The 26,584-nt window shown below is 42.5% G+C and overlaps 1 protein-coding gene across 2 annotated transcripts in view; it reads left to right on the top strand.

The window, feature by feature from the left end:
- The first annotated feature begins 2,465 nt into the window (after window positions 1–2,465).
- LOC104680350 (ubiquitin-conjugating enzyme E2 E1) overlaps window positions 2,466–26,584 on the top strand; it is an 85,011-nt gene continuing 60,892 nt past the window's right edge. For both annotated transcript variants that reach the window (XM_030933269.1, XM_030933268.1), the window contains exons 1-3: window positions 2,466–2,659; window positions 3,815–3,999; window positions 8,019–8,069. In XM_030933269.1, the coding sequence (XP_030789129.1) occupies window positions 3,848–3,999; window positions 8,019–8,069 (203 nt within the window). In that variant the 5' untranslated portion in view covers window positions 2,466–2,659; window positions 3,815–3,847. The remainder of the gene's footprint in view (window positions 2,660–3,814; window positions 4,000–8,018; window positions 8,070–26,584) is intronic.

Here is a 26,584-nt window from a genome sequence, read left to right as displayed (position 1 = left end):
ACAAAACCCCAAACCCATGTCCTAAGAAAATTCCACTCGAGTGGAATTATTAATAATTTACTTTGCATAACAGCTAATAAATCACCTTCTTGACAGATCCACATTTGACCCTGCCAGTCAGTAGAGCACAGGTATTCCTGCCTTTTATGGATGAGGGAACTGAGGCTCAGGGAGGTCAATTTAGCTTCCTAGGCCTTGTAGTTAATAACAAGGAGAGATAGAAAGTTGTGTATGAATTTTTTTCCTCTAAGGCAGTTGTATACAGGTCTTAAAAATAATTTGACATAAAGGTTAGTCTTTTGAGAGGACTGGATTCTTTTCTAAACATTTTGAAGTTTTTATTCCCTCTCATCAGGTCATGCCAAAACCACAAAGCACTAAACTAAGCTAGCTGGTATTGGAGATTAGAGGGAATGGTACACAAAAGAGGGCCAGAAACCTTCCAGACAGGTGGTTGGGAAACCACTTTTCCACATAGGAGGAGCCGTTAGATTTCATGATTTCTTTCACAAGGAATCAGTCCAACCCAAGCATCAGTAACGCAACACAAAATATCATGTTCTGTTTCAAAAGAATTATTATTATAGCTGGTATTCAATTTATGCAAACCAATATTAAAGAAAAAATTCAGCTACTGTCCTGATCACTTCAGCAAATCAAGCCTTTCATTTTCCTGTGATCTCTGCTAGTTCTTGCCTTTATAACACATGACTTTTTTACTGGTTGTATTCATAATGTAGATATATATTTTTAAGTATCAGAAATCCAAATTTTCATAGGAGGAAATTTCAATTTTAATAACGATTTTTAGATTATTTTCTTCATCCTGAGTTTATTTCATCTGCTTATTGTTTTCTCCTGAATTTACATCTTTTCATCAGAACAAAAATACAATCGGTTTTTCAGAAGTTTAAAAAATTTTTCAAATACACAGCAGAGATGTCATCATTTTTATATACTCTACCAGGACTCCCGGAACCAAACACTTAAGAAAGGTTATGTCTGGAGACTTTTTCAAAATCTATATGCATTTCAGTGGTGGAGAAATAGTTCTGTCTGGAAGCAGGAGGCTGAAATTATGACCCTGAAGATTTCTTCCAGCTTTTGAACTTCTTATTCTATGACAACTCCTGGCAGATACAGGTTTCCTGGTAGGGATTGAGCAAGAAGCATGCACAATTACTTTATGAGTCTTGATAAAGCTGGAGTTTCAGGTTGATGGTTAGAAGGAGTTCGGCTGGGTCGTGAGAATGCTTGTTTTCCTGGTTACTGGATATGCCATGGGCGTATATCTTGTATTCTCCTGTAGTAACTGAAGCCACTGTTGCCGCGGAAAATGATGGCAGTTTGAATGAGATAATTTAGAGTGACCTATGGAAATCTGAGGCTGTCTCCTTAATGTACAAGACCTTGTATGTGTGACACTGTTGTATCTGAATGGCACACACCTCTTTAGTTCCCTTCAACTGAAATGACAAATAGGTGAGAAACTAAATCGTAATTTGACGGCTTAATATTAAAAAAAAAAATTGGCAAAAATGCTACATAAGGAACAATTCAGAAGAACTGATCATTTCAAAAATATTATTTGAATAGCATTTATATGTAGCTAAAGAAAGCACTGTGATCCCCAGAACTTTCCATCCAATTTCCAAAAACCAAATCTTGTATCTAATGTAAAATGACACCAAAAATTCTAAATCTAGTCTAATTTAGTAGTATATAGCTTATACCCACTGATTTCTCACATTCGCAAGCCCCGTTACACATTGGTTTTACCTGTCACCAAAACCTTTGTATCACTCTTATAAAACCACCTCACTTTCTATAAAAAGTGACTGGAAGAATCTAATATTGTAAAACTGCACGTGCCTCGCGTGACCTGAGCAGAAAATTCCCGGTTTGGGATTTTCTCACAGGCGTGCCTAAACTGACCTCTGCTCCTAGCAGGTAAATTGCTAGAAGGAGAAGCAAGTGTCAGTCCAAAGAAAACCCCTGTTGTGTGATTTTTTTTTTCTCTTTAATCGCTTTTTAGGTAGAGTTCCCGCTGCATTCTCTAAAGTCTTTGCCACCACCAGATTACCATCTTTTTCACCAATTTGCCACCTCCCTACCACTCTCCTTTCCAAAAGCCCTCATTGGAAAGAACTTTCTCTCGTGACCCCCCTATTCCATCCAGTTCCAATCACTCCCAGCGCCCCCCATCTCCATTGGCTTCCCCTCTCCCGCCCAGAATCCAGGTTCCCAAACCACTTAAGAGAAAATTCACACCCCTCGCCCCCTTCCCGGGCGTCTGGAGGAGGCGCTGGGGTGGGAGTGTGGGGGGGGGGGCACGGTTTCCTGGGGTCTCCTGGGTCTTCCTCGCGCACCCCCAGGAGGTGTTGCAGGGGGAGGGGAGCGCAAGTGGGTGGGACCGGGCCGGGTGGGGGAGGGGTGAGGGCGAGGAGGAGGAGGAGGAGGAGGAGGCGGCGGCGGCGGCGGCGGAGGAGTGGTGTGTGTGCGAGCGTGTGTGGCTGGGGGAAGCCATTGCCTGTTTAATAGTTGCTGTTGCTGCACTTCCGCTTCTCTCCCAGCGAGAGAGAGACACGAGTGGCCAGGCCCAGCCGCAGCCGCAGCAGCAGCCGCCGCGGCGGCACGGAGGAGCCAGACACAAAGAGAGGTACGGGGATCCCCCCAGCGGCCCGCCGCCCCCCGGCCGCGCCGCCGGGCCTCGGGGACACCCCTCGCCGCCTTCCCCGACTCGCGCCGCCGGGGCTGCCGGGCCGCCGGGCACGGGGCCGGAGGGGGGAGCAGAGAGGGGCTGGGGAGCCCCAGGGGTCCGGGGCCCGCCCGCGGGGGATGGGCAGGGACCCCGGGCCGCTTGGGGTGCTGGGGCCGCCCGCATCGGGGGCGGGGGTCATTGTGGCTCGAACTGTCAGCGCTGCCCCAAGAGCCCCCCACTGGCCACCGAGGGGGCCGGGAGCGGGGGTGGGGGGAGTTGGGGGAGCCCCGCTTTCCCCAGGGGTGGGGGTTCACGGGGATTAACCCCTCCGGGGCGGAAGGGCTCATTGTTATTTCTTCGCTGCGGAGGCCGACCCCCCCCCCCCACTCCCCGCCGCAGCCCCTATCCCCCTCCAGGAGTGGCGATCGGGCGTGTGCTCCAGACCCCCTCCCGGCCGCGCAGCCGTGAGCGGGGCGGCCCAGAGGCAGGCAGGCCGGGAGGGGCCTCGGGGCGCGGCGCGGGGGGGGCCTCGGGCCTCGTCGCCCCTGCCCCCCGCCGGCCTCTCCCTTCCCCCACCCGGGCACCCGCTCCCCGCCTCCGTCCCCCTGTTTCGGCTTCCTCTCTTACTCCTTCCCGCCCCTCCTCTCTTCCCGACCTCGCCAAACTCCTCTCTGGGCCCCACAGTCTCTCACCCGGGCCACCGGCCCCCCACCCCACGACCCCCGGAAAGCGGACAAAAACAGCCCCGAGGCCGGCCGGCTGCCGGACCTTCCCTCCCTGCCCCGCCGTGGCGCCCCGCGCCCCCGCCCTGCCCTCCTTCGCCTCCCGGGCTACTCCCTCCCTGCCCAGCGGAGAGCCCCGGGGGGCGAGGGAGGGGCCGCTCTCCTAGCTCCAGACCGTTTTCCCACAGCGTTCCCCACTTGGGGCCAAAAATAAACAAGCCGCGTCCGATTTGCAAAAGTCTTAATGGGCCTGCAGACTTTGAAAAGCGAGTGGAGGGCGGTGGGCGGCCGCGTGCGCCCCTGGTCAGTGCCCTCCTGACAGCACCCGAGTTCCTTATTTACACTGGCTGCATGGTTTGTGTGTTTCTGTTTTGTTTCCCTCCCCCTGCAGGGGCTGTTTGCGGGGTGGGGTGGGGGGTTCGCTATGTCGGATGACGATTCGAGGGCCAGCACCAGCTCCTCCTCATCTTCGTCTTCCAACCAGCAAACCGAGAAAGAAACAAACACCCCCAAGAAGAAGGAGAGTAAAGTCAGCATGAGCAAAAACTCCAAACTCCTCTCCACCAGCGCCAAGAGGTACCGTACTCTTTTTTTTTTCCACAGGCTTCCTATTTTCCGAACTGCCTCTTGCTGCATTTGGTCTGCCTCCCAATGAGGATAGCTTAAACGCTCCTCATGGTTTATGTGTTCTTAAAAATGAAAGAAGGGCCTTGGAAGCCCTAATTATTTTCTCTATTGCTGCTTCTGTTTTTTTTTTAATCATTGCTCACATGCAGCTGTTGTGGCTCCCCTCTCGCATTTCTTGCTGAAGTTTGTAAGAATCTTCATTACTTTTATTAGTGACCCCCAAATCTGATTTCAGATTTCTTGTCCTACTAATGGTCGATCTGTAACCTTCCTTCCCCAAGGCCATCATCCCATTTCTTAATTACTAATACCAGCCCAGACAACTGCATCAAAATGAATTCTGTGACCATTTTACCTTCTCACCTGTTGCATGGATGATCTTTTCTAAATACAGCTTTCTTTACAAATTGCATAAGGAATAAGAAACTCGTATTAGCAGGTACAAAATTAAGTAGGTGAAGACGTGCTTTCTGGTGGAATTTAAAGAGATTTTTCAGAGAGTTGAGCAAATGAATGAATCAGTAAGTGATTATAAAATAGTTATTCTAGGTTATTTTTGTGGTTCTCTTTTATTCTCTTTAAAAACTTCAGTTTACCAAATTTCAGGGAAACTTGTCTTTTTTTCATGCTATTTGCTGTCCTCATGCTATGAAAATGTTACTTTGCCTTATTTTTTCAATTTAAGCAGTCTCTCTTTTTCTTTATTCTTTTCCTCTTAAGGCTCTAGAGGTAGCTACTTGTTACTCCTGCCATCCTTCAGTAATATCCTCTGATCGCCATGAACCTTAAAATAATCTTTAATGGATTCCTAAGAGCCCTGAGACACCCTTTCATAAATCCTTCTGCTCTCAGAGTTAGGCAGTTGTTAAAAAGGTGGCAAACCAGGAAGATAGTAAGAAGTCCAAATGATGTGTTAGATAGGGATACCCTTCTTAAAAATTTTTAAAATAAAGTGGAACATGAGACTTTAGATCTCTCCACTGAGTGGTGAGCCTGGAAGTCAGGGTTTGAGAGTTAGTTTTGTCATTCTTGCCTGACTTGTAATTTGAAAACTTGGCAGTGTTTTGGTGACCTAACCATGGGCTGATGAATGAGTGACTTTTTAAAAATAGTGTGGAGGTCTTAAGTGGCAAGGTGCCTCTGCAAGATTGTTCTCATTTTTATAGGTTTGGTTTGATTGTATAGCTTCTCAGGAGGCCTAACTGACCCTCACTGATTAGCCCCGTGCGGTTTTCCTGGAACCTGGCATCTACTCTGCCCACTTGGGACAGGCCCTTCCTTAACACTGCCCCCGACCTCAATCCTCTAGGCTCTTTGATCCTCATTCACTTTTTGGCCTCACGTGCTCAAGCCAGGATACTTGCTTTTGGTAATTTGCATTTTTATATTTTGCTAGATATCCCTGGTGTACATGAATATATTTGGGGGTAAAGACACAGTTATCAACTAGAAAATACTCTGCTTTTGTTGTGAGTGAATTACAGAGAGGGGATTTTTTTTCACTAGACGTACTTTGTCCTTTTATTTTAAACAAGTTAAAAATTTATCTGGAAGTTCTGGAAAAGAGATGGTAGGTGTAGAAAAATGAAAGGTGGGAAGCTACAAATAGTAATTTTACCTATAAATCAACATCAGTGCTTTTGTTTTGTTTTTTTGCAATGAATTTAGCTCCTTGATAATCTTGCTGAAAGAGTAGCTATTAGTGTTAAAGCAGACCTAAGGTTAATAGCAAAAGGTAAAAAAAAAAAAAAAAAAAAAAAAAAGGAGAGGGACAGTGTATCCAGGAAAGAGAATGGGGAAAATTGATGTTAGTGGGACCCTATGGAGGCTGTTCTGTGAAGTATATTGATTTGGAAGGTAGGTGTTGCCCATAGAATTGGAAGGGGCACATTCACCAGGAGGAGGAGTGAAAAAGAAGCCTGAACTGGCAGACTAACAGGCTGTTAACTGCATGTTGGAAAGTGGTTTCTAAACCGTGGGTAGAGGAAAGCCCCCCATTGCAAGTGGTCTGAACAAGAATGACTCTCTGGAAATAGGTATGAGTTAGTCCTGCAAATCTCTTGCCAGTTTTTTTGGAAATGCAAATGCTGTCTGTCAAGATGAAGTTGATAAAGCTTTTTGGTATTAACACTTCTTAGGTATTAAAGAAACAACTACCTTTTTCGTGACTATTTTATAGTGGGAGTTGGGTTGGCAGGGAAGACCGAAGTCAATATGTATTTTTATATGCGTTGTGCTCCGGGGAGGAAATTTTTGCCTACGTGTGTAGTCTTAAAATACAGTTATTAGAAAAGATGCAGGTAAAGAATCAGGAAACCAATGTTCCAAACTTTGAGTCTAATGTACAGTCATGAGTCAAACAGCAGGAGTATGAATGTCTCAGAAATGAAACGCTTTTTGGTAGCAGTAGAATTTAGCAGGACACAAATACGTGTCAATTGAGATTGTGAACAAACCCCTTTCTAAAGTTGACAGATTTGTAGGGACAGGAAATGTCCTCCAGTAGGAAGGTTTATAGAACCTCCCCCAGTCGTCGTCCTTAAAACCTATTCCTCATTACATATAGCTAGGCCGTCCTCCTACTCGCAGAAAACCTTTGGAAAGGGAAACGCATCCTTTGTGAATTAGATTGCTCTGTGTATGTGTGTGTGTGTAAAATTTTTTTAACTACAGTGCTGCCTCGGTGAGATTTTTAAGTTGTAACATAGCCCCACCGAGCTTTATATGATAGGAGGAGGAAAGGTTATAAAATTAGGCACCGTGTAGAAGGTGAAGAAGCTTAGAGGCCCCAAACTTTGTCGTATTAATTGATGCTCTAAGTGCCTAGGTAAGCAAAAGACAAAGGCCAGGGCTTGGTGTGAACTGCGTGGTGGCTTCGGCCTACGAGTGGGGGATGGGGCCCTTTGTGAAGTCGAGGGTTGGTGCGGAGGGAGAAAACTGCAGGTCCCGGGTCTGTGCCCAGTGTGAGCTAGAGAGCGGACCATGGAGAAGGAAGTGGGCAGACCCCGGGAAGTTAGAGGACGCCCTGGGAAAAGCAGGTCCGGGGAGGTGGGCCGAGAGTCAGGGCGAGCGTGCGGGGCGGAGGCAGGGTCCGGTGCACCTGTGCGGCCGCGGGCCGGCCACTGGGGGTCGGTGGTGCCCGAGGGGCAGGCGGGGGTTTTCGCGCGCGGCCTCGGGCCGAGGTTCTGGGCGCCGGGAGAGGTGAGCTGGGGCGGCGTGGAACAGCCCCCGTGCGGGCACCCTGTTCCCCTCCCCCGCCCGCAACTTCACCGGCGAGGCGCGAGCCGTCGGGGGCGCGCGCGGGGTGGGGGCGGGGTGGCTGGGCGGTGGCAGCCCACCGCTAGGGAGCGACCTGCAGTCTGGGCTTCCCGGGCACCCCGCGACGGCTAGCAGGTCACTCGGGCCCGAGGGGCCTCGTGGGGAGCGGCCATGTTGGCGTCGTCACTGAGGACTCCGCGCGGGTCTGGTGTCTGGCGAGGCTTCGGACCTTTGACCTGTGGGGGGCGCCCTGCCGGAGTGGGCATGGGGGCATCTGAGGGGTGAAAGGGCCCCAAGGGGCAAAGAAGGCTGAAGGCTGGCGTCCTTCCCACGGACCGATGGCTGTGATCTCTCCGGCCTGGGGAGAGGAGGTGCAGGGGAGGGACTGAGGAAACCGGTCCGCAAGTGAGAAACTTTAAAATTAGGTCCTAAATGGAAAACGCCGAGAAATAGAACTGCCCTGGTTTGCGAGGCAAGGTTGGAAGTCAAACTTCATAGATGAGAACAGGAGATTCCAGGCCGCCTCACTGCCTCCGTGAAAAGTTTTTTCCTAAACTAGGGACCTGAAGCTCTTGATGTGTAGTTTCCTCTTTGCCCAGTAGAATCCAGTGATCGCGCTCAGGTTTATTTGCAGACCTGCACGTTACAGGTGGGAGGCTTCCACGCCTTAATGTTTCTTGTGTTTGTCTTTCTCATTTCCCCCACTCCAGAATTCAGAAGGAGCTGGCGGACATCACTTTAGATCCTCCACCTAACTGCAGGTGAGTTGCTTTTCAGATTTTTTTCGTTTTTAAATTCTTCTAACCATTGTCTTGGGTTTTTCTTTTTATTGTATACTTTTTCTTTTATTCTTTGGCTAATGCTTGTTATGGCACTAACGTCACGTAACAGCTGAAATTTATTAATCTGAGTATAATGTTTTGATGAGCCTCTGACAAGCTCAGTACTGTTGAGAAGTAATGGATTTATTTGGAATGGATTTTTACATATATGAAACAAAACTAAAGTAAATTTAAAGGTGTATCCTTGCCTAATCATGGGTCTTTGGTATGCCATTAAGGATGATGTAAAACCTTTTAGATGCAAAGGGCATTTTGGTTTGGAAAACTGCTTTGCTATAGTAATCTCTTATTCAATCTCTGCTAAGCTAAGAGAACGTAGAGTTAAAACATTGGATCTTGAAACACTCCGTAGCATATAGATTTTTTATTAGACTTTTGACAAAGCAATTCAGGAAACAATTTCTAGCTTTGATAAAGGTTTTCTTTTACATTGTGAATTTAAACTCTTTCATGGGGGTGTTTTTTTCACTTGCTTTATTCAGACTATGTACATATGTGTGTTTCAGTTTCAAAACAAATTGAAACCAGCTTTCTAAGGGTTTGTTGATCGCAACTTTATTTAGAGAAGCCATTTTGCTACTGTTGAGTCAAGCTGGAAGACTTGATGACTTTACTAGATCAACAGTGAAGTGAGGGGTGACTTACAACTATGTATTAGAATAGAGCCATTTATTTAAGGGAGGTCCTGTAACTCCCATACTTTAAAAATTAAGTATAACATTTAACCTAGTTCTCAGGATCGGCGTTGGAAAGGGATGTGAGATTTCAGAAATACTCTAAACTTATTGGTAGGAATAGAAGTTACTACAACAAAGTATTCAGTGGCTGTACACAATTTTTAAGATAAGTGTGTGGGAATAGTCAGGTTGAAAAGCTAAATGAAATATTTTATTTATTAACAGTGAACTTTGTAAAATAAACTAATTAGTGGATTAAATACAAAACTATTGCCATTTTGGTTACTTTCGTTCTTAATGGTGATTAGGTGTGGGATGCTTTTCGATGAAACTTTGTCCTGTTTTGTAAGGAAAGTCGTTTTGAGTTTGAAATGATCTTAAACTGTAGTTTATAATTGAAGCACTTAATCATTCTGGGGAATTCTTTCATGGCCAGTAATCTCTCAAGATGGTTGAGAAGTGGAGAAACAGTAAGACTTAGGCCTAACTCATTGTTTTGATGGTGGTGGTTCAAATGGAAGCCTGTAGCTTCCCTTGATTGTTGTGTGGAGTCCGTGTACATTCCCCAAGGTAGATCTGTGCTGTCTAGTTATTGCTGCTGCGGTATTGTGGTCTCCTATATGTGTGTTATTGATAACATTGATTAAAACATACAATGACTTTCTTGTGAATAAGCACAATCAAATCTAAAATTATAAACCATTTGAAGATTTTCATGGGATTAATCATTTTAAAAAACAGCATAAGTACACTTAAGTTTCACATCATTTTAACTGAGTTTATGTGTAAGACATTTGTGCTCCTGAGGCATGTGGAACTTTTTTATCTTTGGGAAACCCTCCCAATTACCCCTTTAAGTGAAATGTTTGGGCATTACCTGTGGTCAGGGGATGCTCCAAACTGGGTGCCCATTGGGTGATTGGTGTTAGGGAGACAAAGCTCAAAATACTAAATTTTTAGAAAAATCTCTGATTTCAGAGAAAATACGAGGCATTTTCTTGCAAGAGAATGTCTATTACTTTGTCTTTTAACAATAAAGATGACTTTATTTTCCAGTGGGGCCGTTTGAGTAATGTGAATTAAAATTTGTACTTTTGGTTGGCTTACTAATGGTGCTGTCTTAATGTTATATAGTAGTCCCAGTATTCAGCTCTCTTAAATGAGTTTGGTTTTACGTTTTGTGCTGTTACCTTTTGGGATTTAATTATTTAATATTTTAATGTACTTTATTGGAGATAAAGATAGTTTATTATTTATTTATTTATTTATTTATTTATTTATTTATTTTCTTTTTGAGACGGAGTCTCGCTCTGTAGCCCAGTCTGGAGTGCAGTGGTGTGATCTCAGCTCACTGCAACCTCCACCTCCCGAGTCCTGGTTCAAGCAGTTCTCCTGCCTCAGCCTCCTGAGTAGCTGGGATTACAGGCACGTGCCACCATGCCTAGCTAGTTTTTGTATTTTGGGTAGAGACGGGGTTTCACCATGTTGGCCAGGCTGGTCTTGAACTCCTGACCTTGTCATCCACCTGCCTCTGCTTCCCAAAGTGCTGGGATTACAGGTGTGAGCCACCACGCCTGGCCTTGGTGATACTTTTTGAAGTCAGCATCCAATGAAAATCTATTAATTAAGCGATATATTAAGTGCATACATGTTTAAAATTACCCTCAGCATGAAAGCATGAGATTTCAATGAGTTAAATAATTGGTTTTCATTAGTCTGTCTTATATTTCTACACTTTACTATACTTCCTTTCTTCAGTCAGCATTCAGTGTGTAGTTTTAAACATGTTATTAAAATATGGCACTTGGCACATAGTAACTTCTCAGTAAACAGTTGATTATTGCAAATCAGAAGAATTGCTCCTCTTGAAGGAAGGTGGACTGCTTGTGTTCACTAATTTTAGCACTTGGCAAAAATATTTGAAGTTACTGAGCATCAAAACTTATGTGAAATGCAGTTGCTCAATATATTATAATGTATGAAAACATAAAATTAAATTCTTAATGTTGTATATTATGTACGGTGGATATTTTTTAGAACACAGTACAGATTGTATTCAATGACCCGGTGGAAAGTAATTTTAAGTAAGCATTTTCAAACTGCTTTATGTTGCCGTAGAAATCAAATTCTTAATTTCAGTATCTCTGAACTTAATTTAGTATCTCTGAACTATTTGTGTGTGTGTGTGCGCACGCACACACACACAAAATAGTTTCCCAACTCACTCTTCATTTTAGTTAGGCTTTTATTCCCCTATCATTTGGCTCTATTCTTTTAGGGGAAAAAATATGTTAACTTTGTAATGATTCCCTAAAGTGTGCCAGATCTTAGATTGTAAAATTATGCCTTTTAGATAGCTGACGAAGTCTGGGCCACTGGAGTCAGTTTTGCAGCCGTTATTTATAGCCCAGGGCTCAAACTTTGCTAAATTGACTAGTTATAACTAGCCTGTAGACATGAATGTCTGTAGACAGTATGTCTGTACAACTAAATGGCATAGTTTGCTTAAGTCCTTTAAACTTAAGATTTTATTTAATGAATACATTTGTATCATGAGTAAATGTCTCAGTGGTGACTTAACCTAAAAATTCAGATGGGGTGCTATTTTAGGATAAAATGCCTGAAAAGTCATTAAACACTTCAAGCACAGGCTCAAGCTATCCTCCTGCCTCAGGCCCCCAAGTAGCAGGAACTACAGGCGCTCGACACTACACTTGGTTAATTCATTGTATTTTTTGGTAGAGACTGGGTTTCGCCTGTTGGCCATGCTTGATCTTAAACTCCTGGCCTCAAGCGGTCCACCCACTTTGCCCTTCCAGAGTCCTGGGATTACAGGCGTGAGCCATGGTGCCTGGCCCTGATACTAGTTTTTCTGTATGTGACAGAATTTCCATTTAGCCTTCTTTTGATAGCTTTTTTTTTCTAACACTGCCTATATTTTAAATAGTTTTAAGCCATTATATTATACAAGAATACGTGTTTTTGAAAAATTCAAATACAGAGGTTTGTGGAGTAAAAAGCAAAAGATGGTCCTCATGACCTCTTCTGATCCTGCTCATTGCACACAGGTGCTCCAAGTTAGCACTTTGTATACTTCCACGTAGTTTCTGTGAATTTACGTTGTATTTTTCTGACATTCCACTGCCTCCTCCAATTGGTGGTAATGGTAATGAGATGTCAGTTTAGAAGTCCCAGGCTGCTCATTGTGGTTCAGAATGAAAAGAGATCCTTTTCTTGCAACAGGTGGAGTGTTACATACCTCGTCCAGGTTCAGCATGTTTTAGATGGTTGTTTGGGTATAAGAAATAGGTTCAGCAGAAGTCATCCTTTACAAAACCCTGTATCTTATGTGCTGAAAAGTATTCTTCCTTTTAGTATCTTTCATTTATCTGATGTTACTAAATGCGTTAAGGATAGAAGTGTGACTTAAACATCTGAATGATGTTTAGTTTCATCATTGCAGTGTGTATACCCTTATGCATTTAGAGGCAGTGTTGAAAAATTGTGACAACCAGGAGACTGGGGTTTCAGCACAATCAAAAAAGCACCCGTATCAGGGTCAGGCTGTTGGGAATTAGATCAACACTGGGGTCCTTTCCTATTAGAGAGGAAAGAAACCTATCTGGAAATGAATTGCCTTTCACATGAGTAGGAAGTCTTGTGGTGGTTGTGTTTACCAAAAGACTGTATCTGGATTGTAAAACTATACTATTGTTATTCCTCAGAAAGCTAAACAGAATTACCGTATGACCCAATAATTTTACTCCTAGCTATGTACCCTGAGTAATTAAAAACAGAGGCTCAAACAGATACTTGTATGCCAGTATTCATAGCATTATTCATAGTAGGCAAAAAGTGGAAAAAACCCAAGTGTCTGTCAACAGATGAGTAGGTAAACAAAATGTGGTTAATACATAAAATGGAATATTCGTCTATAAAAAGGAATGAAGTTCTGATGCATGGATACAACATGGATGAACTTTAAAAATGTTATACTAAGTGGGCCGGGTGCGGTGGCTCATGCCTGCAATCCCAGCACTTTGGGAGGCCGAGGCGGGTGGATCACGAGGTCAGGAGATCCAGACCATCCTGGCGAACACGGTGAAACCCCGTCTCTACTAAAAATACAAAAAACTAGCCAGGCATGGTGGCGGGTGCCTGTAGTCCTAGCTACTCAGGAGGCTGAGGCAGGAGAATGGTGTGAACCTGGGAGATGGAGCTTGCAGTGAGCAGAGGTCGTGCCACTGCACTCCAGCCTGGGTGACAGAGTGAGACCCCGTCTCAAAAAAAAAAAAAAAAAAAAAAAAAAAAGGTTATACTAAGTGAAATAAACTAGACCCAAAAAGACAAATAGTGTACGATTCCACTTACATGAAATACCTAGAATAGGCAAACTGGTAAGGACAGACAGTAGATTAGAGGTTTTCAGGGACTGAGGAGAGGGGACAATGGGGAGTTATTTCTTAATGAATACAGAGTTTCTTTTTGAGGTGGTAAAAATTTTGGAAATAATGGTGATGGTTGCACAGTATTGTGAATGTAATTAATGCCACTAAATTGTACACTTAAAATGGTTAAATGGCAAATTTCATGTTATATATATTTTATCACAATAAACAGCTATACCACTGTAAAAATATTAATCAGTATTTTGAGAAAAATTCTTATAACTTAGAGGGCGACACTCACAGTTTTTAGGGATTCTTGTTAAGAACACTGATGTGAAATTTCTGTCACAAACTTTGAGGGCCTGTTATAAATGAAAAGGCACAAGCTAGGCACGGGGGCTCACGCCTGTAATCCCAGCACTTTGGGAGGTCAAGGTGGGTGGATCACCTGAGGTCAGGAGTTTGAGACCAGCCTGGCCAACGTGGTGAAACCTCGTCTCTCCCAAAAATACAAAAATTAGCCAGGCGTGGTGATGCGCGCCCGTAATCCCAGCTACTCTCGAGGCTGAGGCGGGAGAATCACTTGAGCCCCGGAGGCAGAGGTTGCAGTGAGCCGAGATCACACCACTGCACTCCGGCCTGGGCGACAGAGTGAGACCCTGTCTCAAAAAATAAAAGAAAAAAGAAAAGGCACTACCTTCAAGGAGTTCATAATCTAGTCAGGATGATAAGACATGCACACTCAGATTTTGAATGGTACTTGGAAATATAAATATTATTTGGCAAATAATAAAATGCAGATATGTTATAAAGTTTCAGAGGAGTGAGAGATTACTTTGACTTGGGTTTGAGGGATTGTGGCTGGAGTACTTAGTGATCTGGGAAGGCTTCATGGAGGAGGTGAGAAATGGGGTGGGGAAGAATAAGGGATATTCCTGATAGGAAACAGTGTAAGCCAGGACAGCAGAGGGAAGACAGAAAAAGGACACTATTGGGCAGAAGTGAGTAAAAGCTGTGTCTGGAGAGTAAGAAACATTAGTGGGAGAATAAATAGTAATAGATAAAGCTTGTGTTCTTCAGTGTCAGGTTAAGGCTTTAAATTTCATTTTGTAGATGCTGGAGAATCATTAAAACCCTTTTGAGTAGGGGCTGTCATTCAGATAGAGTTGGCTATCTGGATAGAGACAGAGCAAGGATTGAGTGGAACTCGGTAGGAACCAGGAGACTTGGAGATTGCTGCAGTAGTTCAGGTGGAAGGTCAAGATGGTCTGGGGTATAAGTGGTGGCCATCAAAGTGGAGAGGAAGGAGAGGTAGAAGACAGTAGAATCCACAGGACTTAGCCACTGATTTCGATATGGAGGACTTGAAAAGGAGTCAGCTTCTTCTGGGTGTTGGGGAAGTTGGTGATGCATTAACAGAAATAAATAAGGCAGGAGGATGAACTGGCTTGAGGGAGGCAGAGATGTATAGACCCTGTCCGCAGGGTTAAAAAAAGGTTTTGTTATTTGCTTTGTTGATCACATACAATGCTTAGCATGTTGCTGCCACATAGTAGGTCTTCAGTAAATATTTGCAGTTTGATTATATATTTGAGTTTATTATTAAATCAGTCATTGAACTCCCAGATCTGCATGACTTACTTTTAAATTAGATTAGATTAGACAAATTAAATAGATTATAAACTTCCTAAAAGGCAAGGACAATGATTTCTGTCTTTGATTCTGACCCTACATGTTTTTCTCAGCTGCTTTAGTTTGACCATTTTCACAGCTACAGGAAAAGTTAAAAGAATGGTACAGCAAGCGCTCACCCTTCACCCTGATTCCTCAGCAAAATTTCACCATGTTTGCTCTGTCTCTCTCTTATCTCTATATGTTAATTTTGCGGAGCCATTTGAAAGTGAGCTGTAGGCATTATGATTCTTCCGTGTGTTTAGCTTTGCACACATTGAATCTGAGGTGGCCTGACAGTGGAACTGAGGCTGGAACTGGTTTTAGTAGTCCACGTTAGATTTGAAAGTTTGAGTGATTGTAAAGTGCACAAGATTGCGGAGATTGGAGGAGGAAAGAATCGTGCTCTGAGGGATGTCTACAGATGGAGGATGGGAAATGAAGAGGACTTGGAGAAAGGAATAGGAAGAGAGCCACAAGGCTGCAAAAGTCCCTAGAGGGAGATCAAGGAAATTTTCTCTTGGGGCTCTAAAGTATAAGAATTTAGGTGTATGTTTTGTAGGTTGAGAGGAAGAAGCAAATATAGAGACGAAAAGAGTAAAAATTGCTAGAGGTGGGGCGCGGTGGCTCACGCCTGTAATCCCAGCACTTTGGGAGGAAGAGGCGGGTGGGATCACGAGGTCGGGAGACTGAGACCATCCTAGCTAACATGGTGAAACATCTTTATTAAAAATACAAAATATCAGCCAGGCGCAGTGGCACGTGCCTGTAGTCCCAGCTACTCAGGAGGCTGAGGCAGAAGAATTGCTTGAACCCGGGAGGCAGGGTTGCCGTGAGCCAAGATCGCGCCACTGCGCTCCAGCCTGGGCGACAGAACAAGATTCAGCCTCAATAAATAAATAAATAAATAAATAATAAATAAAATAAATTGCTAGAGAGGCAGATGTAATGTTTTATAACTAATTATAGAGAAAGTGATGGCCCTAGAGAATTTAGGCCCTAAGTGGGAGAATGTGTAAGTTAGGCTCCTAAGTGGGAGCCTGGAATTTTCTAGAGGACTGGAAGCATTTTTGGTGCTTGAATAGCACTCTAGGTATTTGTATAGAACTGAAAAGAAGCAGCATCTTTCTGGTGTTACTTGGTTTGTGTTCTTTCCCAGCAGACTTGAAGTTCCTTGAGAGCAGGGATTGTTATGTCTTTATATCCCTACAGTGTCTAGAGAATTTAGGCCCTAAGTGCCTAGAGAATTTAGGCCCTAAGTGGGAGAATGTATAAGTTTAGGCTCCTAAGTGGGAGCTTGGAATTTTCTAGAGGACTGGAAGCATTTTTGGTGCTTGAATAGCACTCTAGGTACTTGTATAGAACTGAAAAGAAGCAGCATCTTTCTGGTGTTACTTGGTTTGTGTTCTTTCCCAGCAGACTTGAAGTTCCTTGAGAGCAGGGATTATGTCTTTATATCCCTACAGTGTCCAAGAAAGGGTAGATAAACAATACATATTTGTTAAAACACAAAACACAAAAACCTAATTTGGTCTGATGGTTTAATAGAACATCTTCATTACCCTCTTCAGAAAATAATGGAAATTGCTGGGGAAATTGCTGTCACATTTTACAGCTGTCCATTGCTGGCAGTCTTTCTGAGTTGGCTCCCAAGCAGTTTTAGCAATTTTGACCTTCCTGCAATCACAGATAAGCTCTGGACGTCAGTGTGGCAAAAAAAAGACGTGATCTCTGCTGCAGGCTCGATTGAGAAAAGATGTATTGGAGAAAATATAACACCTTTGAATTGCTTGTTTTGACTTTATGTAAGGTTTATCATCTATGTAATGTGGCATGGACTCTTAGTCTACAGAGGTACAAATTGTAACCTTATTATAAAGTTACCATTTGCTAACAAGTGAGCAAGAGTCTAGGGCTGCTAAATACATTGGGTTCCTAGAGATGGTCCCCCAAGTCCTACAGTTATTCCAGATAGTTGGTTATGTTAGAGATGTTGGCACCCGCCTGAGACATCTGACACATTCCCTGTCACCAGTGAAGTGAAACTGAGTTTCATAATAAGCCCATTCTTATTCAGCCTCTTTTATGCAGCCATGCTCTAAAGTGAAACAAAAGACCTAGTAACTGGTGTCAGAATATGCTTCTAATCCTCTGGGAAACCTCCTCCTTTATAGGCTAAAAGCTCATCAAAGCCCCTGCTTGAGAACCGTAATCCAGGAACTCTGCTGTGTGCTAATGGCTCTTTTCTTGAAATATATATGCACTGATTATGGATTGCTTTGTAGAGTCCATGCCACATTACATAGATGATCAACCTTTGGAAGGCCAAGTTGATGTCCCATCCCACTCAGGAAATCTTACAAGCCAAAGGTTTTCACCTACAAAACATATTTAAGTTGTCACCGAGTTTTTGCTACAGTGACAGCAAACCGTTGGGGCAGTGTATTGTTCACTAATACTTTTAACAGAGTAGTTAAAAACTGAATTCTGTCTGCTTTCCAAAGTACATGTTGACCCCAATATGACAAAGTGAATGCAGAGCCCTCTTATATAGCATTCAAAGGCAGATTTGCCACAGGTGCCACGTCTGACTTGTCTGTAGTGATCTGAGTCATTATTAAATTTTAAATAGTAATATGATGGAGAAGTCTTAGTAGGGTCTACTAGCATTGAAATGATGATCATTTTCCGTACTGCCAGTACATTGGCCATTTGTATTAATTTAAATTGATTGATGGAAAATTGATGTGGGATGGGCCTCTAGTAAATTCTACAGAAAAAGGCATTGAGGCACATTTTCAAACAGATGAGAGTAAACAGAGTAACTTGGGATGATCTTACTTGGAGAAAAGTTTCAGATGTGATACAGCTCAAAAAGTCAGCATTATTATGAAGCACTGTTATGCATGTGACAGCAGCATGAGTAGATCAGATTGTAATCATTTAAAACATTAGCGTGTCTGCTGTGTGCTAGGCATTGTTCTGTAGGTGACTAAAACAGACCTGGCCTCTGGCTTGTGAAACCTGAATTTTAGTAGACAGTACAAACAGCAACTAAGCAAAAGGATTAGTACAATTTGTAATGACTAGTAGAAAGAAATTGACAGAGTGCAGTGATGGAGAATAATTGGGGAAGGTATGAGGGTTACCTAGAGAAGGCTTACAAAGACATGTAGTCAAAGACCTAAAAGATAGGAAGGGAAATGGTCTTGTGAAAAGTACCACAAGACATCTGGGACAGAGGGAAGGTAAAAACAGGCCCTGAGGCGGGGACAAGTCAGGTGATGCTGGATTATGTAAACCGCGGTAAGTAGAGAGTTTGGATTTTTCTCAGTAATGCTTTAAAAGGCTTTTCCCACCCTCCCTGCTGCATGGAAAATAGCTGGAAGGAAGACACTAGCGGAGGAAGGGAAACCAGAAAAGAGGGTATTGCTCTATTTCAGGCTAGCTGGTGCAGGTAGCTAGGATTAAGGTGGTGGCAGTGGAGATACGGTAGAACACAGAGACCTGTTGATGGATTGCACGTGACAGATGAGGGATAGGAACAAGAATGACTCCAAGCTTCTGTGTTTTTTTGCAGTTGGCTAGAGGATGGTGATGTTTTACTGAGAGGTAGACTCCTAGGCCTAGAGTAGGGCCATAGGGTGCATGTGTGGTGGGTGGCGGGGGAGATGAGGGCAGGGTGGAAATGACTCCTTTTTGGACTTGATAGATTTGAAATTATTCCTATGAGGCATCCAAATGAAGGTGTCAAAAATAAGTGAGACATAGGTAATTGGAGCTCTGAGGAATATTGTGAGTTTGAGATACATACACATTTGCAAAGGAGACCTTACCAAACAGAGGCTCTTGAGTGTCTTGGGAATGCCTTTATCTCTCCTAGAAAGGAAAGGCATCGTGAGAAGAGTGCCCAGGATGGAGACTCAGGCATCTGGCATTTATAAGTGTACAGTAGGAAAAGCCAGCAAAGGAGACAGAAGGAAAATAAGAGAGCGTGGTATTAGAAAGCAGTGAGCAGAGGCCGGGCGCGGTGGCTCAAGCCTGTAATCCCAGCACTTTGGGAGGCCGAGACGGGCGGATCACGAGGTCAGGATATCGAGACCATCCTGGCTAACACGGTGAAACCCCGTCTCTACTAAAAAATACAAAAAACTAGCCGGGCGACGGTGGCGGGCGCCTGTAGTCCCAGCTACTCGGGAGGCTGAGGCGGGAGAATGGCGTAAACCCAGGAGGCGGAGCTTGCAGTGAGCTGAGATCCGGCCACTGCACTACAGCCTGGGCGGCAGAGCGAGACTCCGTCTCAAAAAAAAAAAAAAAAAAAAAAAAAAAAACAGAAAGCAGTGAGCAGAAAGTTTTGAGGTAGAGTGATCAAGTGGGAAATGGTGCTGTGCAGTAGAAAAAGATGAAGACCAGCAAGTGACCACTGGATTTTACCCCAGGTTTGTTGGTGACCTTCACATGTCAAACCTGGTTTAGAGGAGAGACAATGGAAAAGGAATGAAAATCTGCTTGTATTACTCTTCCTAGTTAAAATATTTCATTGTATTTATCCAGAAAAGTGATGTGGTATTATCTACTTTCTACACTTTCGGGCAGAATTTCTTAACATGGTATATATAATTTTGGGGGGAGGATGGGGAAAGGGCCTACTACCATTTTCAGTGGATTCTCAAAGGATTTTTTTTTCTGATCTCCCCTCTTTCCTCACCAAAAAAAGTTAATTTCTACTTTACGAGATTCAAGTCCTTTGTAATCTTTAGGTTAACGTTGTACTATGGATGTTACAAGTAAATAATGTCAGGTTCATGTAGTACATCTTGATGAATCTCGTTTACAAGACTTGGTTTGAAACTACTGGATAAATTGGAAAATCAGTAAATTGCTGCTGCCATCCTTAAAAATGTTTTACATGCTTTGATTTGCATTGACCTTTTGTATTCTGTTCAAGCTGGAGAATGCACTAGAATGAGTTGGTTATATGTATATACTTTGAACACAGCATAAGTTATTCATCATATTTAATGTTTTTCATCCCGCCCCCGCCCCGCCCCCCCGCCACTGCCTGCCTTCCACAGACGAAGCCTTGCTCTGTCGCCTGGGCTGGAGTGCAGTAGTGCCTTGGCTCACTGTAACCTCTGCCTCCTGGGTTCTAGCGATTCTCCCGTCTCAGCCTCCTGAGTAACTGGGGTTACAGGCATGCACCACCACGCCCGCTTAATTTTTGTATTTTTAGTGGAGATGGGGTTTCACCATGTTGGCCAGGCTGGTCTCCAACTCCTGACCTTGTGATCCACCTGCCTTGGCCACCCAAAGTGCTGGGATTACAGGCATGAGCCTCTGTGCCCAGCCTGTTTCTTGTCCTTTTAATATGGGCTGTTATGTTAATGCTTTACATTGGCTAACCTAGAACTCTTAAAGCATCATATAAGCATTATATTTTTAATTGTCCACTGACTGTGTCTTAATAATGTGTTTCAGATTATGCCAAATACTCTTGGTCCCGCTTAACTTGATAATTGAGGGTAGAATTAAGAAAGTTTTAGGATTAGGAATCATTCTTCTAATTCAGAGAGTAATTAGTTGGAATCACAAAAGCATTAGGTACTGTACTGCCAGAGAAAAGCAACAAATAATGTTTTGGCTACATAGGAATTTTGCTGCACAAGTAATTTAAATTGTTCCTACTACCACTTACAGCCTTTCCTCCTCTGTGGGAGTGCATCTCAATTTTTAAGGTAATTTATTAGAATTGGTGTTATAAAAATTTATTTCATAGCAGACTTTGCTACAACACATTTATCCTAAATAAAAGGAGATTGTTGACTTAGCAGAGAAAAAGACCCTAAAAGAAAACATTTGTTTTATTACAAGCACCCAGGAGGATTTTTTATAAACATGAAAGATACCTTTCCTCTAACCTAAGTAAATATTTCAGAACAAATGTATGTTAAGTGATTATAGTAATGTGTGTGCAGAGACTGGCAGTAAAGTTAGCAGCATCATATACTACTTGCTAGTATATCACACTGCTTTGGCCTTTTTCTGAGTAACCCTCTCTCCGAAAGTCCTCAGAATGACTAACTTCATCCTTTAGGGAGATTGGTAACCCCCGAAAAGACATTTATTTTTTGTAGCTTGGTATTCTGAGATGTTCTCACATCCAAAGTAAACATTGTCAAGTGATTTGGACCATTCCTAAAGTAAATCATATATTGAGGAGACAGTTCTTGTTAAAACTGAAATTTGAAGTTGTTGCCATTCTCTGCATCCACACTACTGGATGCTATGTAGATGTGGGGATTTCTCCTTCTACATTTTACTGTAACTATTTACATTTACCTGTATTGGGAGGAAATTCTATGTTGTAGCAAGTTAAGACACATGATTTTGGTAAAAAAGTAAAAACTTGTTAAGATCTTGGAGCCCAAACTTATTTGTTATGGAGATTTGGACCTAGGAAGGACCGGATGCTCCCTTCTGTGTCTCTGTGTCCTGTTTATTGTGAGGTGTATATATTGATAACGAATTTGTGAAGAAAGGCATTCTTTGATGATGACTTAGCAGAGAAAAAAGTGATAGTAATTTTATGCATCCTGTCTCCAGATGACTGGTACTATGTTTTACTTTCTCCTCTTTTCATTTCTCCAGAGCCACTCTTAAAATCTTTCTAGTTAATGGTTTGTTATAGTCCAATTTTTATTGCTTTCCAAGATTTGAACTTTCTATCTGAATGTAAGCCCCCCTCCAAAAGCAGTCATCTTTCAGTTCTGAAGCTCCTCTCAGACCCTTCAAGCCCCTCAAGGAGCACTAGGTTTGAGGATGATAGCATTTACTCATTGTCCTTTGACCTGAATATGCCTAGAAAGAAATGCTATGTTGGATCTAAGTATACCTAATAACAATCCTGCAGGCTGAATTTGCATTTTCCTTTCTGGTTGAAATCTTGTCAGTTTACGTGTGCATTTCTGACTTTGTCCCATTCTGGTGTGCTTCCTCCCCTTCCTGCTCCCTTAAGAAAAAGAAAAGTTAGTCAGTTCGGTGAAGTTTTCTCAGAAATTTCTTGTGGACAGTGCTAACTTAAGCCAGAAAACAGTTTGTGACACTTGACTTTTCAAGGAGGAGATAAGATTTTGTGTACCCAGACTGTATGTATCAGTTATTATGGGGCTGAACTTCAAAAGTATGACTAATTCCCCAACAAGTATATGCCGAACCTCGTAGGATTAGTACTTATATTTCTTGAATTAATTTTAAAAATGTGTAACATACTACACACACATCATTTGCATCATGAGGATTGTCCATACTAATAAGAGATTTTTGTTTGTTCCAGTTAAATCTTACTCCTAGTTTTGCAAGTGTATTCAGACCTGGCATGGTTGTCAGTGACTCAGCTGGGGTGGGCAGGGCAGTCTCCAACCTGCCCCACCTGTGTTTCTCTGCCTGTTCACTTGTGACCTAGGCTGAGCAGTACAAATCATTGACAACACTGGCGGTGCTTTGGTCTGTGCCTGCCCTGGCTTATTCCACTTTTTGGCCCTTTGACTTAAGATGCAGTTACAACCAGTGGCTCCTCATTATGTTCAGTCATTCATTCTAATATTTATTGGGCATTTACTGTTGTGCCAGGTACTGAAGATACAGCAGCAGAAAAGACACTGTCTCTGAACTCGTGGAAGTTTTATTCATATAGGGGGAGGTACAGTAAAAGAAACAATGTACAAAAGTAATTTCAGAAAACAGTACCAAGAAATTAAAATAGAGTAAAATGGTTTAGTGAGTAACTGGGCAGGTTGGAACGTTGGTTGGTGCCACATTGGGGAAATGACCCTGAATGATGACAAGGACCCAACCATGAGAAGGGCATTTGAGGCTGAAGGACAGCAGATAGAAAGGTGCTGAGTGGGGTAGGGCAGTGTGGCTGGACATAGTGAATGAGGATGAGAGTGGCAGGCAGTGAGGTAGGCAGGGGTCAGATTTTATTCAAATTTCAGTAGAAAGCCATGGGAGAGCTTTAAATGGAGGAGTGAAATACCAGGTACTTGGAGAATACCTCACATAAAATTTCCTACTCATGAAAAGAGAGAAGGCGGGTGCAGTCAGGCATGCCTATATCCCCAGCTGTTAGGAGACTGAGGCTGGAGGATCACTCAAGGCTGGGAGTTTGAAGCTGTGGTGTGTACTGTGATTGCACCTGTGAGTAGCCACTGCACTCCAACCTGGGCAACATAGATCCTCATTTAAAAAAAAAAATTAGGATTCTGTTCAGTGTTTTGAAAAAATTATATTAAAAAACAGAGGTTGGCCAGGCGCGGTGGCTCACGCCTGTAATCCCAGCACTTTGGGAGGCCGAGGCGGGCGGATCACGAGGTCAGGAGATCCAGACCACCCTGGCTAACACGGTGAAACCCCATCTCTACTAAAAATACAAAAAATTAGCCGGGCATGGTGGTGGGCGCCTGTAGTCCCAGCTACTCGGGAGGCTGAGACAGGAGAATGGCGTGAACCCTGGAGGCGGAGCTTGCAGTGAGCCGAGATTGCGCCACTGCACTCCAGCCTGGGCGACAGAGCAAGACCCCGCCTCAAAAAAAAAAAAGAGGTTATGCAGATACTCTGTAAAACTTTTTTTGGCATTATATGCAGTTTTACTGGCCTTTATGTAACAGTTCTATTATATCTAGATATCTGTGTATTTAACAAATCTAGTCATTTTGCAAAACCTGAAGACATGTTACCAAAAATCGGTGTCTCAACCAGTGAAAGGAAGTCTAGCATTACTCAGCTGGTCTTGCCATAAAGGTTGGATGAAGTGTGAATGTTTGTAATGCATACGTAGTATTTAAAGCTAACAGAAACAACTTAGTTGTCTTTGTAGCGTACTTGCCTTGGTTCCTGGCTGTTCACCTGAAGTGAAGACAGCCTGAGTCTGGCAATAGGGAAGCATCGAGAGTTTGGCTTCCTCCTTCTTCAGACCGACAACAGCAAATGACACAGCAGGGAAGCTAGGAGAGTTGGGCACCTTGGAAACAGGGAACCTCAGCAGTCTGGGAGGCAGCTTGCCAGAACTCCTCCCAGCCCTCACTTGATTATCTGTGATACCTAAAAGATTTATCTCTACGGTGTGAAGCCCCAAACCTGTGATATGACTATGGAGGGAGAATGCTTTCCAGTTTTCTTGATTTGGTAGATACTTTTGTGGAGTTGTAATTTTTTCGTAGTTTTTTGTTAATGATAGCTGAACTATTCTGAAGGGGAGGTCTAAACACAAGTAATAAAGCTAATGAAGAGATTGGAGTAGGAGTGTAATCATTCTTAGACATGTATTTTAAACTTTAGGTACTAAATCCCTTTTTGATATATATGCTATAAAAATGACTTATAAAATGAAATGTAATTCTAGCATATCTTAAACTGTTGCCAGGAGGTTTTTGGGTTGCACTGATAAGAAATTACATGATTTCTTGCAGAAGGGTCATTTGTCTTGCTAAAGGACCAGTTTCTCATGACTCCCCCTCCTCCCCGCTAATAAACAGCTAAGAAAAGGGCCCTTAGGAAATTTTTTTTCACTTATCCATTATAAAAAGTTATTCACAATTCTTAAAGGGACAAAATTTCAATGCAGACAAAACATGGCTATTTGCCCAAAGGGAAAAACCACCAAATAATAAAAAACAAAACAAAACACACACACACGCACACACACACAAATCCTGTATTTTGTATTTGGCTTTGGGGTGAATTTTGGTCATTCTAAAATGATATGAATGCATGAATATATCCAGTATTCTGGGTGTTCATTCACTTTATACAAAATAATGAAGGAACAGTAGAAAGCCTGATTTATGATATTCTGGACAGCTCTTCAGATTTACTATACAAATTTTAGCTTAGTTTCTTTTTGCTTCACACTATGCTGTGGAGATTTTAAAAATAGGATAAAGTTTTAATAATAACAGCTAACTTTATTAAGTATGTCAATATGATTGTTATTCTCGTTTTATAAATGAGGAAAGAGAGCCTTAAAATACTTAAGTACCTTGCCCAGGGTCACTAGGCTCTTAAGTGGAGAAGCTGGTATTTAGGCCCTAGCCTTCAAAGACTAACTATTATGCTCTACTGCCTCTTATAGTGGCTTTATGAATTACAGACCTTCCTTTGAGTTGTTGACGTTAGTTAAATTTTACTCATATGCAGAGCTGTATTTAAATTTAAAAAGAGGCTTATTTTATAACATTGCCGCTGATATTTTTCATTGGAATTGCCATCTACCTCTACTTGTTCTCCAGTGTAGATTTAATTATTATATTCTTTTGTTTAAAAATCTAAGGTCCCAACTGCCCTTAGACTTAAGTGCCCAAAATCTTTATGTAATATTCAGATCCCTTACAACCTGATCCCAGCTTTTATATTCTCATCTTATTTCCTCTCTCTGTAACTTGCTGTTTTTAGTATGCCCCCTAGCAAGTTCTCTCTCCCAACTTCTTTCCTTTTTATTTTTCAAAGCTCAGATAAAAATGACTCACTCCACACAGCTCCCATCTGTGTCCCAGGGCACTGTAAATACATACCTCTTTAAAACATGTATCACATTCAGTTACGGTCATTTGTGTTTGTCACTCTGTCAAGACCGAGTTTTTTAAAAATATGATTATTTTTGTTTCTTGTATCTAATACCAGAAGATGCCTAAAAAGTAGGAATGATTACTGAAATAAAGTACAGCATTTAGTAGTAGTTGTATAAATGTTACCGGTTAGTTCGTTTAGATGTTACCATCGATCACAGAAATATGTAGGCTGAAGCAATGAAATCATGAATACAGTGTGTTTTAATCTTTCATTGTGTAAAAAGATGAATTTCTATATTGTATGTAAATGTAATATTCATAACATTTTAAATATAGGCTTAATTTTTGAGAAGATACACAGTATACATAGTGATTAAAAAGTAAGATATTTAAATCTATGAGAAAATGGCATCATTATTTGAATATTTACCAGTGCTAGTTGAAGCAATTGCTGGTAAAGGTTAGAGTCACCATCAAAATAGAAGACTTGAAACATTTTATTTGACTCAGGCTGGGCGTGGTGGCTCATACCTGTAATCCCAGCATTTTGGGAGGCCAAGACTGGTGGATCACAAGGTCAAGAGATCGAGACCATCCTGGCCAACATGGTGAAACCCCGTCTCTACTATAAATACAAAAATTAGCTGGGCATGGTGGCGTGTGCCTGTAATCTCAGCTACTCAGGAGGCTGAGGCAGGAGAATGGCTTGAACCCGGGAGGCGGAGGTTGCAGTGAGCCAGGATTACGCCACTGCACTCCAGCCTGGCAACAGAGTGAGACTTTGTTTTGAGTCAAATAAAATTTTTCAAGTCTTCTATTCTGATGGTGACTCTAATGTTTTATTGCAAAAGTAACTTCTATCTATATGTATCAACTCCAGTGCCTTTACTAGCAACTGCTTCAGCTAGCACTGGTAAATATTCGAAAATAAAGGAAAACTTTTATTTGACTCAAATTACAAGCTGAGCATTTATGTGGGTCTGTGTGTGCATAGCACTGAATTAGATCATCTGGAGATACAAAAGTGTGATAGATGCTGTCAACATAAAATAAACATTACATAGCTACTCAACAAGGCATTATATGAAAGTTCGTTAATGACCTAAGATGTAAATTTGTTTATAATTTTTATC

This window comes from Rhinopithecus roxellana, chromosome 1, assembly GCF_007565055.1.
Source record: "Rhinopithecus roxellana isolate Shanxi Qingling chromosome 1, ASM756505v1, whole genome shotgun sequence".
Lineage (NCBI taxonomy): Eukaryota > Metazoa > Chordata > Mammalia > Primates > Cercopithecidae > Rhinopithecus > Rhinopithecus roxellana.
Note: the sequence above shows the minus strand (reverse complement) of the source record. Positions and strands in the feature narration are given on the sequence as shown.